The following is a 16,443-nucleotide window of genomic DNA, read 5'->3' as shown; positions in this document are numbered from 1 at the left end:
TCCCTGGCGGCTGCATTTTGCACTAACTATAGCTTGTTTATTGAGGATGCAGGACAACCACCTAGTAATGCATTACAATAGTCCAGTCTGGAGGTCATGAATGCATGAACTAGCTTTTCTGCATCAGATACGGATAAGATACTCCTAAGTTTGGCAATATTTCTAAGATGGAAAAAGGCTGTTTTTGTGATATTGGAAATATGATTTTCAAAGTACAAGTTACTGTCTAATATTACGCCCAGGTCTTTTACTGTTGAGCTGGTAGTAACAGTACATCCTTCTAAACGCTGGCTGAATTGTGAAAGCTGTTGTTTGGTGGTTTTTGGGCCGATAAGTAATATCTCCGTCTTATCTGAATTTAGTAAAAGAAAGTTATCGGTCATCCAATCTTTTGTGTTCCTGGACACACTCGGTTATTCTAGACAACTTGGGTATTTCGTCTGGTTTTGTTGAGATGTATAATTGGGTATCATCAGCATAACAATGGAAACTAATCCCACGTCTTCTAAGGATGTTACCCAAGGGAAGCATGTATATTGAGAACAACAGAGGTCCTAAAACTGACCCTTGTGGGACCCCATATTTCACTGGCATTACACCAGACGGTTGTCCATTTAGATCTACAAAATGGTATCGATCAGACAGGTATGATCTAAACCATTTTAATGCCTGTCCCTGAATACCTATATGATTTTGTAGGCGATCTATGAGAATATTATGATCTATGGTGCTGAATGCAGCACTAAGATCAAGTAAGACTACTATTGAGATGCAGCCTTGGTCCGAAGCTAAAAACAAGTCGTTTGCAATCTTAACTAGTGCAGTTTCTGTACTATGATGGGGCCTGAAACCTGACTGAAATTCTTCAAGGATGTTGTTTTCCTGTAAGAATGTGCATATTTGAGCTAATACTACTTTTTCTAATATTTTTGATATGAAGGGGAGGTTTGAAGTCGGTCTGTAATTTGTTATTTTATTCCCGTCCAAATTAGATTTTTTAAGAAGCGCCTTAATAACTGCCAACTTGAAAGGTTTGGGGACGTGACCTAGACATAATGAAGAATTAATAATGTTTTAAAGTGGCTCTCCAACTGTATGCATCACTTTTTAAAAAAAAAATCTGGTTGGGATTGGGTCTAACAGGCACGTTGTTGATTTAGCTGAGGTGATAAGTTTATACAGCTCTTCATGTCCTATACCTGTAAAGCACTAAAAATCTAAATGTGAAGCTATAGGGTAAACTGGATCGTTGGGGATACTATTAGAGGTTGAACCTCCGTTATTTTCTTCCTGATATTATTGATTTTTTCATTTAAAAAGTCCATAAAGTCTTTACTTCTAAACTGTGATGGGATTCTCTCTGCGGGCATCTTAGGTTTTGTAAACTAAATAAGAACCTGGAATTGTTTTGGTTTCTTGCAATTCTAAAAACTTCTAATTTAGTTTTCCTTCATTTTCGCTTGAGGTTACGGGTTGCTCTCTTTAGGGCGCGAGTATGACTGTTGTACCACGGTGCAAGTGTTTTATCTCTGACTTTTTTTAATCTGATGGAAGCAACAGTATCTAATGTACTGCTAAAAATAGTGCCCATGCTGCCAGTCACTTCTTCTAGATTGTCTGCATTTAGGGGTCTAATAAGAAATTGGGACAGATCCGGCAGATTACTTGTGAATCTGTCTTTAGTAGTCGGATTCATATTTCTAACAAATTGGGAACGTGGGGAGACACAGCTAATCTGTTCTATGGGTAGAGTATATATCAGGAGGTGATGGTCTGTGATATCATCACTAAAAATAGATCATGATCAAATAGATCAACAATATTTTCATCATTGATTAATTCATCCATCCATTCATGAACCTCTGTAGTCCAACTAGGGTCCGTGGAGGCCAATGGTGACCGTTGTATTTATTCCCATTTTGTATGACCATGGTAGAACCTCTGGTCAACATTCACACATTACAGGCAATTTGGGAACACCATCTGCATACCACTAATTCACTGTGCCACCTCACACAGTACATTGTCTACTTGCAGTAGATGGGTTACCTTACGTTTAAATCTATTAGTTGAAGTGCTTTGTCTTGTCTTGCTAATCTGTGATTAGGCTCTCCAGGTTCTAGAGGGATGTAGAGGTTAGTGGCATTATTCTGTGTTTATTACATGTTGTCCAGTTCTACTTCATCAGTTGGAGGGTTTATTTTAGAGAAAAATGAAGCAGGATGAGTGCCGATGCCATGGCTCAGTTAAGTGTTAAAAGTTTTTTATTTTTATTTTAGACATCCATTTATTTATTAAAATGAATTAATATTAATATTGCTTGTCCAGTGTGGGGTTTCCAGGGGGCTTGGAGCCTGTCTCAGAAAAGGTGGGGTACACACTGGGTGGGGTGCAAACAGAGAGCAGTGCACAGGCGCGCACACACTCACACACCCAATCATATTCAGGCAATTTGAAAATCCCAATCAGCCAACAACACCGTGGGACTGTGGGAGGAAACCAAAGGACAAGGAGGAAACCCACCAAGCATGAGGAGAATATGCTGAGAAACCGGTGGTGGGCTTGAAACCACCAGCCCTGAAGGTGTCTGTGCTAACCACACCGCTTCTCTGCAGCCTTTAAAGCTCAGAGCATTTTAGCCATTGTTTGTTTTGTAGTTTTTTTTTATTTTAAATAAACATATATAGAGCTAAGGATTGTGCAGTATAGAGTGATATGTCCTTTTTAGGATAGGCAATATGATGAACTGAATTTTAGTTCATTTTAACCAACTTCCCCAGCCACAACTGAGAAACTGGATCATTAGGGCAAAGAAATAGCACAAAGACACACGATCACAAGTTTCTGTGGTTGATTTTGTTTGTTTATTCGACTAAAACAAAATAATAATATGCTTAATATTCATAATAATAAAATTCTTAAAATTCTTTTGCAACTTCATTTACATTTTCTGATAGTGGTATAATTTACCCTTTATAGAAGTAATGATAACTTTTGTTCGAACTGAAATATCCGAAAACCCAAAAACACAGTTTAAAGTCTGATGGCTGCAACCCGCCAGAAAGGCTTTTATATAATTTGTAAAATTAAAGAATAACGTAACTCATTTAACTTTACATGTTGTTTTTTCATGCCCCTGGCTTTTCATAATACAATCTTCAGGAGAGAACCACGGATATGAGTAAAATGTTGTCAATTGTTCTTAGGCAAGCAAAGTCTCAAACTCATCAGTGATTTTTATCAGCTACTTGTTTTTCATCTGAGGAGTCATAGGACATACAGTGTGATTAAATGTGACCGATGTGTCAATATATGGACAATGTGTCTCCATGGCAAAGTCATTTTAATTGAGGAACAAAACAGCTGACTGAAGTAAGAAAAAGATGTTAATTACTAAACTACACATGTTCTCATGGAAGTTATTGGATCGCATGGCAAAACGTGACAATAATTATATTATGCTGCCATAATTTATATATATATATATATATATATATATATATATATATATATATATATATATATATATATATGTTTATTTATTTATTTGTTGAATGTAAATGAAGTGAATTATATAAAGTGTATAGTATATTTATATATTTTATGAGCAGTTTGTATGGTACTACCATTAGTATGTACATTTTTTAAATGAAAGACAGACTAGAGACTAATGAGACTACATTTAGCCCATAGAAGGCAAGGGCCAAATCTCCATTGGTATCACATCATTTGGTATATAGCCTATTTAGTAAAAATGAATGCGTATAAACCTCTCAACCCCAAAATTTAAGTAAAAAAAAACATGAGATTTGGATTTAGAAAAAAACTGGATCAAATTTCTGGTGAAAGTGATCGACATTTACAGAAGTACGGTACAGTACGGTGATGAGACTCTTAGCCAAGGGGAAACATGTGAACGGTGCAAATGTTTTAAAGTACTGTACGTTCCTGAATGATGATCCCGGTCAGAGCTGAATCAGAGCCCGCTGCAGTCGTTCCTGTAAACATTTACCAGATTCAGTTGAAATGCTTGACCCTTGAAAAAAAAAAAAGGAACGATAAATTGTGACCAACTTTCGGAATTGTACACTCAATCGTTCACATTACAGGAACTCAGCTGGGAGTTATTACCACATCCCTCATAAAATCCTGACCTTGATCTTGATCATTTCCACTTTAAGGGGGTTCCTGGGAGGCTGGTGTTTCAGATGTGACGATCATTAGACGACTTTCTACCTTGATGGTATTACTGGTAAAGCACTGGGGTAAATGTATTAGTGTGGATCATATATAGAAATAAAGGAAGTTTATACTGAACGTTTAAAAGTCCTGGCTTGACTTATATGTTAATATGTCAATCATTATCCCTTTATGGACTTATGGCCAACTCCTGAGCAGCACTTTCTGTGGAAATTTGTGACACCCTTAGCTTAGTGTGTGTGAGTGGTGTGTGTTACTGTGTGCGCATTTATAATGAGACACAAACTCTTCTGATGACTCTGATATACAGCCTGCAATCACTTTAAAATAACTCTTTATAACTCTCATAATTATGATTATGATTATAATAATAATAATTATTATTATTATTATTGTCTGTGCGCGAGCTCGCCCAGTATTAGTCTTTGTGTTTTTGTTTATCATTCTTGTTCTTCCTCGAGTTTCGGTTTATTTTTAGTCTCCGCCCCAAACTGCTGAACTTCAGAGGAACTACAGTGCGGTCACACACACACACACACACACACACGGAAGAAGCAGAGACTGGCTTTAGTATGCGGGCAGCTTAGTCTGGCTGGAATCATGATTTTAACACTAATAACCTGTATATTGTTCTGTTCCGGGACTGTTTTTACAGGTGAGTCCTTCTCTCATCTCATTCTGCTGGATTTAATTAAACACTCGTTTCTCTCTGTAGTTTAACACTCAGGACTTTATCATATACAGAATGTATATGTATATGGATCTGTTTTTCTACCTCATTTGTCATTTTAGTTTGTTTATTTGTATTTCTGGAGTTAATTATCATAATAAAAAAAGAAATCATTCAATCAATTAATACATTAATTAACTGTATAAGAGATTCGGCCATGTGCGTTTATTCGGACTGTTGAGCTGGAATCCGCGGACGCGCGCGCAGAAGAGAGAGAAAAAAAAACAACCGTTCTGAGAACAGTCTTAGAATCGGCGCGTATACGATCGAACCGGTTCTGCGTTTCTGGACCTGATCCCAGACCTGCCATTACCACAATCGAGATCCGTGGAGCTTGAGAAATGAGAAAGCCGTCTGCTGCCGGTAAACACAGCCTGACTTCCTCCTTCCAGTTCCATGAAACCTCAGAGAGGATCAGAACCTGCTGCTCTGTGCGGAATTAATGTCATCCTAAAGTCTCTCAGAAACTCCCACAGTGTTGTAGGAAACACTCTTTGGGTTTTCACCATGATGAATTTCTGTTACAGGTTGTTTTATTTCTTCCTTTTGCCCCAATTGAATAAGAATCTAAATCACAATCTGGACCCGTGTGATTATCAAGTTACAATGTACTGTATGGTGGTGGCTCAATGTGTTAAGTTCCTGATCGGAAGGTCGGCTGATGGGCCCTTGAGCGAGGCCCTTAACCTTGTCTGATATGGGGGGCCGCTGTATAATGGCTGACCATACACTCTGACCCCAGCCTTTATCAAGAAGCTGGGAAATGTGCAGTAATATATACAGTATGTGGTGAATAAAGGCTTAAATAACTATAATAACTAGTAAAAATGTATGTTTATGTAGAGTTGTCAGTATTTTAAGTATTCGTTTAATTTTTTTAATAACTTTTGATGTGCTCGATAAATATTTCCAAACATTCTCTTAATGTGATCATTAGTGCCATTATCATCTGTTTGCCCAAATAAATACATTTGAATAATAACTGTACATTTAAAAGTTTTATATCACAGTTTAGGTCACACTCGAAACATGTCAAAATCATCCCCATGTTATTTCCTGATCAAATCATGTAGCCCTAGTTGCTAATAAAGAAAACCTCTTTATCATATCCCACAAAACCCAAGCGGGCAAATACATGCCGGCAACAAAGCATAGGTCAACCACAATTAAAAAAAAATATATATATATGTCAGGTAGAAAGAACGTTATAATTACTTTATTAATTATGTGTAAATTTAACCAATACCGGAATATGGGAATAACGTCGCAAAAATGTGAAACTCTCAAAACGAGTACATTATTATTATTATTTTATATATTTATTATTTTTGGGTCACAGAAACCACTGAAATTTTCATTGCGTCTGTTTGACCTATTTTCATGTTTTTATAGTTGGTTAAAACTAAATAAAATTCAGTTCATCATATTGCCTATTTTGAGCTGAGAAATAGGACATGTCACTCTGTACTGCACAATCCTGAGCCCTATATATACAGTATATTTATTTAAAAATTGCTATAAAGAGGAGTTGTGGATGTGTTTTATTTAAACACCGGCCAGGCAATAAATAAAGCACAATAAGGAGTGCTGTCGCAGTAAAATAATGAATCATGATGCTTTCTAATAAGAGCAAATAGATATTATATTTTCTCGGATAAGTACAGAAATAAGCAATTTGAAAATATACATGGACACTTGACCGTCACACCTGCTGAAGCCATGCTTTATAACAGCCTCCACTCTTCTCTTAAAGATTTCCACATGATTACTCAGTGAACACCCACATGGGCCCATCATTTGCATCCCAGAGTGGGCGGCCCGATGTGAGGTCAATGCTGCACAGATGTGTAAATCCCAAGTGACTCAATGTAGGCTGCGTGTATCGATTGTTTGTGAGCTGCTCACATCCGAGCCAATGAGCTGGCACACCAATGTGCATCACCCCAGTAGGTTAATATGAGCTGTCATTATCACACCATTATTTTTTGACATAGGCAGCCCACGCATCACTACCGGTGTTTTTCTTATTGCTATGGCAGTGGCTTTACATGGGCTGCCCTCAGTGTTGCCTTACTGATCTGATGTTGTTACATTAAATGAAGAGCACTGTTCCATGAAGACCATACTTTTCTATCCAACTCGCTCATTCTGCATTTTCTGTTTTCTCACTAATGATCCCGAAAGTAATATGAGATAACAAACTAAATTTAATACAATATAAATAAATATAAAACAATATATTGATATAAACAAATATATATATTTCATTAACTGTAATAGACTAATAGACTACAAGATAGCTACTAGATAGCTTTGATCAATATTTTGAACATGATAAAGGCATCCTATAAATCTTTTGGGAAAAAAATGCACTTATTAAGCCAATTTACTCTTTAATTTAATTCAATTTAATTTGTAAAACTCATTTAACAATGCTGCCACAAATTGACACAGAAAACCACTTTAACACCACTTGCAACTTTAACATCAGAATAAAAACAGTGATATTAATGTGGACCGATGGTGTAGTGGTTAGCACTGTCACCTTGCACCTCCAGAGTTCATGATTAAATCCTACCTTCATAAACATGCAAACTCCATGCACACAGACAGAAGATAGGAATTGATCACGGACTCTGGAGGTGCAAGGTGCCAGGGCTAACCACTACCCTGTGCTTGGAGGAAAACCAATTTATTCCCATTTGTATGACCGTGTTAGAACCTCCAGTCAATATTCACACGCTCATTCACACACTACAGGCAATTTGTAAACACCACTTAGCCTAATCTGCATGTCTTTGGACTGTGGGAGGAAACCGGAGTACCCGGGGGGAAACCCACCAAGCACGGGGAGAACATGCAAACTTCATGCACACAGACCCTGAGAAGGGAATCGAACCCAGAACCCGGTGCAAACTATACCTAAAAAATAAATCCCTAACACTTTTTTTTTTATAAATTAGACTATTTTTTCATGTGGACTTAAATAGCACAGCACGACATTAAATATGGTTTATGTAACTCATATGTATGTAATAATGTGAAATATTTTAATGATGGTAAATATTTTCTTTTATCATGAAAAAATTTACATAATGATTTAGCCCTCATGATTAATTTGTATACTAGAAAAAAAAACTGAATGGGAAATGTTCTTTTAAAACTTATTCTCTAATTATAACTAATTATTATACAAGAGCTAGTTCATTTCCGTGTAAGAGCACTATAATATAATTAAATTAAACTTCCTTTTGAAACTTCCTCTATCTCTTCCTTTTTTTCTATTCTAATCTCTTCCTGGTTATTTTTTCACAAGATCAACTCTTTTATTTGCTAATGTTGGAACTGTTGGAACTTTCGGTTTGGGGTTGCACCGTCAGAACGTCAGGTCTTTGTTTCGATGATTGTTATTGACATTTAAAACACCAATGTATATGTTTTTGATTATGAAATGTAATACAAGTTTGTTCGCATCCCCCTTGGGCTGCATTGTGCGTTGTGTACCATTTAAGCCCATGCTGGACTTTTTAGTTCTTTCATATCATTCTATATGTTACACGCCGAGCTCTTGAGTACAACCTGTTCCACTGGCAGTGTTTCTCTATGGAGACTGCTTGCTCGGCTCAGTGGGTAATGTTATGCTCCTGTTAGAAATCAGTGTGGCTGAACCCCTGAACACTGATTCTTGAGGTGGGGTGTTCACATACTTTAATGGTTAGTCTTGCGGCCATGTGCAGGGACAATTTAGTTCCAGTTATCACTTCCTCTCCATCAGTTATACATAGTCATTTATTTACCAGCTCTTCATTTTAATAAGACAAAAAAAACCCAACCTGTCATGATACTTAGAAACCACAGTGCAATTCACCCTGATGCAGTCTGAAATCTGACTCTTTAAACACTGAGACATTTTTGTACTTTCCCCTTGAAGTTAATGATCTTTCCGTAACCAATAAACCACAAACCACAGAGTTCTTATCTTACTCCATCAATTACTGTTAATCCAGTGATTCATTACAGATCACAACACTTTACCTCATTAGAGATTACACATTTTTATTGGGTAAACCGTAACAGTTAACAGTTTTTGGTATTGGCTGTAGATTACAGTATATCGAGTGTAGATCAACAAGTCCCAGTGAATATGAAAACGTAAAAAAATAATTCTTATAAATGCAAAAATAAAAGCAACAGTCCGATACATTAGACCCAAGCATGGGAAAGAACCTCGAAATACACACAGTAGGTACAAGTCAAACCGTTCATTTTTTCAATGAATTTTTCATTGTGCAGAATAACAGAACACAGTTCTAAAAGTAAAAACTCTCTCGATATTTCTCTATATAATCTTCTGCTACACGAATGCACTTATCCCAGCAGTAACTAGTGCTCTGAGTTTTACGGACGTACGGCCTTCTTTAAAATCTTTGCACCATTCTGATGTAAGAGACTCATCACTGTACTGAGCTTCTGAACCAAAAAGTACTGAACGCCTTTTTTATCCAGTTATACAGAATTCTGCTATTTTGTCTTTTTTTTTCTTTGCTGTATGAACAATCAATAGAAATGTATTTTAAAGTCCCATTGTGTGTGTGTGTGTGTGTGTGTGTGTGTGTTTTTTTACCTTCAGATGAAGTTCCTCCTCCTCAGAATGTGACGATAAAATCACAGAACCTTTATCTGGTTTTGGAATGGGATCCACCACTGACCAGCACTGGGAAAGACTTGAATTTTACAGCTGAGTACAAGTAAGGCGAAATAAATGAGCTGGAGGCTAAAACGTATAATGGTACAACAGTAGACCAGAATCTAGAAATTTTAAAGTAGTGCTAGTGTAGCATTAACACTTATCTGGATGGGTAAAGACTCAAAAAGAAAACAATTTCTTCTTCATACATAATACATACAAAATATTTTAATAATCATTTAAACAATTTTTTTCTTAATTATTAATTTTCACTAATGGATTCACCTTGGTTTATATGGTTAAGACTAATTAGGGTAATAGGTTTCTTATCAGAAGAAGGTCAGGGGTTCGAACCCCAGCACCGCCACTGGTGAGACCTTGTGCAATGCCCTTAACCCTATCGGCTCTAGGGGCACTGTTTTTTTGCACAGTGAACACGCTCTTCTTTAAGAAACCCAGGAGAATTGCCCATAAAACTCAAACGCTACGGATCCGTGATGCACCAGAACATTGGTCAATGACTGATTTGAACCAAAGTTATCATTACCATATTTGTACACCAAAGAGCGATTAGTTCTCTCACTCTTCACATACAGGTAGATGGAGGGTCAGTAGGTTGGCTCTCTGAAATGTCAAATCAATAGAAATAAATCAGAATAGTGTGTTAAAGGTCATATATATTTGTTGTTGGTTGTATGTAGTAGAAAGCTCCGCTGGATATCACCTACCACACTGTCATTCCTAATAAAGTTGTCAGTGATGGTGTTTAATTTAATTAGATGTTAATTGTAAATTTCAATTAAACAATTAAATGCTGGTAATAAAAATGTTGTTTTGAGTTGTAAAGGATGTGTGAGATCGGATGCTCTGATACCTAAAGCAGTGTGATTGTTGACTTTTTTAGGTCATGGAATTCGTTTCAGACCGTTTGCGCGAACGTTTTAATACCGAGCTGCGATTTCACCAATGAAGTCACCCCTTATGGAACATACACATTTCGTGTACGAACAGAACTGAATGGAAATAGCTCAGATTGGGTCGAAATTAAGAGTGATTCTTTGGAAAAAATCAGTGAGTGGACTTTTGAATTAATATTAGAGATAAATGTATTTTGTTTTTCACTATTCAACAACAATATCCATTATCAATAAAACATCCAATCATGTCTCTTTCCACAGCTGTTATTAGTGCTCCAGATGTGAAGCTACAGAGCAGAAGAGGGAAAATGGAGGTTGACATTATCGAACCTGTCCTTCACAAAAGCACGCTTAAGGATGTTTATACGAACATTAACTATCGCATTCGTTATTGGACTGAAGGAAAGACGGATAAGGTAAATTTGAAATCGAAATTCCCTTTTTCTTTTTTACGTCCGTATTGATGATACAGTTGCTGCTACTAATAGGGCGATCTCTTGGCTGTGACGATTGTGCCAGCTTTCAATGTTTCTGATGTAAAAAAAAAAAAAAAGAAGAAATAAAGAAATACATAACAAAATAAAAATGTCTGTGTGAAGGTTGAGGTGGACTCGGACCAGAGCAGAGTGATGCTCATGAAGCTTTTACCAGAAACGCGCTACTGCATGCAAGTGGAGATTGTTTTGGATTATTCGAAATACAGCCTACCGAGTAACATAACCTGTGAAATGAACTCTGCCAGTGGTGAGTGTCCTGCTAATACACATCTTCCAATGAGTTGAGTTTGATCGATACAGGCAACCAGTCCACCATGTAAAAAAAAACAACCTCTACAGAAATATACAATACAGATTCGGAGATGGAGAGCCCATGGCTTAACAGGACAGAATCTGTTTCTCATCATTGTCAATGAGATTTTATTTAATTATGTTAATGGTACAGTTTTCTAATGCAGATGGTCTGCGTGTATACAGTAGGTGTGTGATAATATGACAATTCTTTTTACAATTAAATATTAAGCAAAAATATGTCTGACATTTCTTTTAGCATTTAATTCAAGCAAAAAAACAGACTTCATACACATTTTTAATTGCATACGCTGAAATGACATACACAATCAGGTACAATACAAATATTTGGGGTGTCCCTTCATAATGTCCCTTATTTTCCTATAAAGAACAATGACTGTCCCTTAAGTTGGCAACCCTACATATGAGGGAAACATTAAACCACAGTCAGTGTTTAATTATCTTTAATTATTTATCCCACCTATTCTCCTGACTAAAGAACAGGTCTTCCCCTCTTTTTCAAATTTTCCAAGATTTAACCCATCATCCCATAATGCCATACGTTTTTGTCTTGTGATCATCATATAGGCCTTCCTATTCATTTATATTTAATTTTATTATTTTACTTTTTTAAGCAACACCTTGCAATACTGTTTAAATCCCATTAAAAAAATTATTCAACTATGTTGAATAGTTTATACTTAATGCACATTTATGCACTTAAAAATTGTCATTTTACACCGGTGGGCCCAGTTTTCCTGACCTCATCTAGGGCACTGGGCTCCAGCTCCGTACACAGAACTAAATATTCCTATTGTTACTTAATGACCATCACGTTATTTCTGTATTGGTTTCTACATCATTGTTTTTGATGCGGTTGCTCTCCCTCCATTAAGAAAACACAAAGCCCTTGAGCACCCTTTCTTTTGTTTGTTTTGCTTTTAAAATCTTCAAATGAAAGCAATATTTAAATTATAACAGGTGTAATCCTGCATTGGAAACTGTTGTTATTCCGCCAAATGAGGAAGTGAGTTAAGCTGAGCATCATGACGATTAATAAATCTAAATACGTTAATCAGAGACAGCGAGCAAAAAATGAAATGTCAGTTAATTCTACACAGCAGCTCACTGATCAGGGTTTAGACTTGGCTTGCTTGTTGGGTTGCATCTCAAATACATGACACTTTAAATACATGGTTATTTTATTGTTGTGTTATTGTGACGTCTCCACAGATGAGGTGGAGTTGTGGCTGATAGCAGTGGTGCTGTTCGTCAGTTTCATGGTCACACTGATTTCGGTCCTGATGATTTTCCTGGCTGTGTGGTTCGGCTACAAGGGAGTCCGATTTCTCTACCCGCAGGCCAACCTGCCCGAGCACTTTAAACAGGTGAGTGTGTGTGTGTGTGTGTGTGTGTGTGTGTGTGTGTGTGTGTGTGTGTAAGGTAAGAGGGAAAACGAGAGTATCAGAGAGAGATATTGGAAATATTTGTAATGTAGAGCGTTTCAAGTTCTTGACACCTCTGCAGTACGACTAATGTGGTAAGCAGATCGGACCGAGGCTAGTCATATTGCACGTTCTAGTTTGACTCAGATAGGCAACACAAGCATAGCGGCTCGGGAAGCAAGTGCACAGGCAGTGGAAACTTATTTCTTTCAAGTTAAGGAAAAAGACACATAGAGAGATTCGGCATAATTTTCTTACCATTTCTTATATTTTCCTCACCTGATCATCAGACTTCCCAAATTAGACTTAGATTTTATAGCTATAACTTCATCAAGATCATGCACATTTCCATTATAAAAGCCTTCTAAGCCTAAGAAACAAGCATTTTGCATAATTATATTGTAACCAGATCTATTGATTATACTGTATATATTTTTTAAAGGAAGGAGGACGTACACTTATCTTCCATCTCACTTGTCCATCATTTAAAAAAAAAAAATTTTTTTTGTAACATATTTTCTTTGTAACATAGTTTGCGATATTTAGTTAGTTAACGAATCACAGTAGTGTTCATAGATAGATCATATCTAACTACGGGTTTCAGTTCTGAGCAGGCAGGATGCACAAGGTCACTGCACTAAGCGTCAGCAGTGGATTCTATTATAGTATAAGTATTATATTATAGTATTATATGGAAACAATTGTAGTGTACAGAATTAAATAGTGCTAGGTAGTAATAAAGAGTAGTATTATTATTTGTTTTGGTTATGCAGGCCAAATGAATTAATACCCTGTATTTGACCTCAGTGTCTGACTGGTGTGTGTTAGAACATCCAAATATGCCAACTTGAAAAGTGTTTTAGGAATTTCTTCTTTTATAAAATCTAATCCTTAATTAATCCATTAGTTAGCATTAACCAGCTGATTAATGCAAATAAACATGATGCTATAACTAAAACAGTGGTGTTCGAGTTGAACTTTGGATTGTTATAGTACTGTATGACAGAAGACAGAAATAAAAGTATAAAATGCCATTTTTTCTTGATATAATCCTGTGACACACTCATGAACTTATCGCACTAGTGAAGATAGAAAGTTTTCTTACTGTAGTACACCGCAGCCATGATCGGACTGCCTGCTTCACATCTGAAACGCTGGCCTCCCAGGAACACCTTTAATGGCTCAAACATGTGGAAATGGCTTAAAGCCAGGTCAGGACTGTACAGGGATGTAGCAAAAACTCCCATCCCGGTTCTTATAGTGTGCAAATAATTGTGTGAACAGACCCCACAAACGAACTGCTCCAAAACAGATGTGCTTAAAATGAGAATTTATGTCTATGCTTTATTCTAAGCACTTTAATGGAGTTTTAAATAAAAATTGTGCCTTTAAGCACTTCCTGTATCTGTGATATATATGGTTAGGAAGCACTATTTACCGCCATTACTAAACTACCAACTTTAGAAGGAATCAGGTTTAATCTTGTTTTAGTAAACCTACAGAGACCTCCCGCCCAACTAAAATGCTACATGTTGGTTTTCCATTTACATTATCACCTGTCTGTACTGCTTCTTACCAAAAATCCTTTTTTTTTCTTGTTCAGTACCTGTCAGAGCGTCCAAGTACATCCATCCTGCTGGCCATGCAGAACAGCGCGCAGCCTAAAGAGCTTTACCATGAGTTCAGCATCATCACTGCTCAAGAGATTCTTCTTGACCCAAAGCAGAAAGAAAGCTTAAACCCAGCTCTTACTTCAGAAACAAAGGATGTTCATTCTGAGCAAGAGGAAAATCAGGCAGTAGATGCAGTCAAGGAGCCTCTTTTGCAATAACTACAAAAGACGAAAAACTCCAAAGAACTTTTTCACATTGAAAACTTTTCACATACATATGTGTGCAAAGTTTTTTTTTTCATTCTTCTGACCAGGGTTATGTTGTGAACATCAATACTTACTGACTCAGTATTTATGTAAGTTGTAAGTATACATTTGGGTCGTCTCCACGCTCAGGAACAGTTCACGAGGTAAAGTTTACAGGAAGTGTTCAGTCTGCAGCAGAAGTGAAGATTTTTAATCGTGAGTGAAATATTTACTGAAGTTTATTATTTTTTAATATAGCACTTTATAAGATGCGCTGCCTGGCCAAAAAGAGGTCGTCATTTCAGAGGGGTCAAATTATTAGGCTGCATCAAGCAAAGAAAACAACTAGGGAAATGTGAAATTACTGGAACTGGGTTAGGAAGCCTTTTACATACGATCAAAACCTGGAAGGATAGTGCTGAACCATCAACTTTGTGGAAGGAAAAAAATAATGAAACACTTGGTGAAATTGCAGATATAAAAACAGATATGTATCCATAAGAAGACCACTTATTAGTGAGACTCATCAGGAAAAAAAAGGTTTGAAACTGCAACGAAACATAAAGATGAAAGCGATGGAAAAAGGTCAGGTTGTCTAATGAGTCCTTATTCCAAAGCGATGGGCGTGTCAGTGTACGAAGTGGCCACTACTTTTTGTGTCCACTGTACAAGAATCTGGAGACAGTGTTATGATCTGGGGTTGGTTCAGTCACTCAGGTCTAGACTCATCAACGTTATGTGGCAATAAAATGAAGTCAGGTGGCGACCTGAATTACTGAATGACCAGATTATCACATCTGTGGAGTTTTTCTTCCCTGACGGCACAGGGCAAATTACAGGACTCAGATTACTGTATGAAAGAGTGCTTCAGGGATGAGGTGCAATTTTTTTTTGTGCTAGGCAGTGCAACATGGATTTTTAGTATACTCATTTTCTTTGTTGTTGTTGTTGAGATTGTATTTAGTATTTTTGGAAATTGGTGAATGAGCAGTTGTTAAGATACTCTCTTGCAGCTTTTGAAGTCTGAGCACTAACAGCTGAGGCTTTGAGAAACACTGCTCATCTCCACCAAATGCTAATGTAAGCTGCTTTGGATAAAAGTGTTTGCTAAATGATGAATTAATACTAACATTGATTGATTAACCTCAATTTTTATTTTATCTTATTAAACAGTGTGCTGTGTTAATTGAGTGTTAATTAGTAATGGGGTTCGTGCATGGTACAGATGCAGGTCAGCAAATGAACAATTTGACAGCAAAATGCGATAACTCCATCTTGCAGTTTTGAGAAAGACAAGTTTTGTTGTGACGCAAGAATTATTGCAAACTGGTGTTTTCTTTAAATTTTTTAAAAAGAACAAATGATTAAAATATTTTGTCAAAATTGTTTGGGTTGTAAAAATGTGAATTTTGCATCATTTTGCAAAAAGCCATAACTCCATCTCCCACAGTTTTGCCACAATGGATAAATCAGCCTACAGTTGTGTTTGTGTTTATTTAAGTATGCAATTTTGTAAAAAATAAAATGTTGGTTGAATTTTAATAAAAATACAGCAAACTCATGCTTTGTGATTTTGTAGTGAGTCCAAAAGAATTGGCAGGAAATTAGATGAAGGAAGCACACAAACCCCTTCAAATTACAAAGATAAGTCAGGATCATGTGAAACATTATGAACAATACAAAAAAACCTTCTTTTTTTTTAATTCCATGTCAAAACATCCTGAAAACTTGCTATAACACAATAAAATAACCACATTTTCATCAGTGAACCCCTGAGGGTTCAGTTTTCCATCACTACAAGATGGGTGAACAGAACCA

At 36.6% G+C, this 16,443-nt stretch overlaps 1 protein-coding gene across 1 annotated transcript; it reads left to right on the top strand.

Moving 5' to 3' along the window:
• The first annotated feature begins 4,711 nt into the window (after window positions 1-4,711).
• Window positions 4,712-16,186, top strand: LOC128524368 (interleukin-10 receptor subunit beta-like). Its single transcript, XM_053496912.1, has 7 exons — window positions 4,712-4,855; window positions 9,561-9,678; window positions 10,522-10,688; window positions 10,796-10,950; window positions 11,134-11,278; window positions 12,556-12,710; window positions 14,371-16,186. Exons 1-7 carry the CDS (start codon window positions 4,801-4,803, stop codon window positions 14,596-14,598), a joined length of 1,023 nt encoding a protein of 340 aa, XP_053352887.1. The 5' UTR covers window positions 4,712-4,800; the 3' UTR covers window positions 14,599-16,186.
• The last annotated feature ends 257 nt before the right edge of the window (window positions 16,187-16,443 follow it).

Source organism: Clarias gariepinus, chromosome 5 (genome assembly GCF_024256425.1).
Source record: "Clarias gariepinus isolate MV-2021 ecotype Netherlands chromosome 5, CGAR_prim_01v2, whole genome shotgun sequence".
Taxonomy (NCBI): Eukaryota; Metazoa; Chordata; class Actinopteri; order Siluriformes; family Clariidae; genus Clarias; species Clarias gariepinus.
This window is presented reverse-complemented; position numbering and strand designations above follow the sequence as displayed.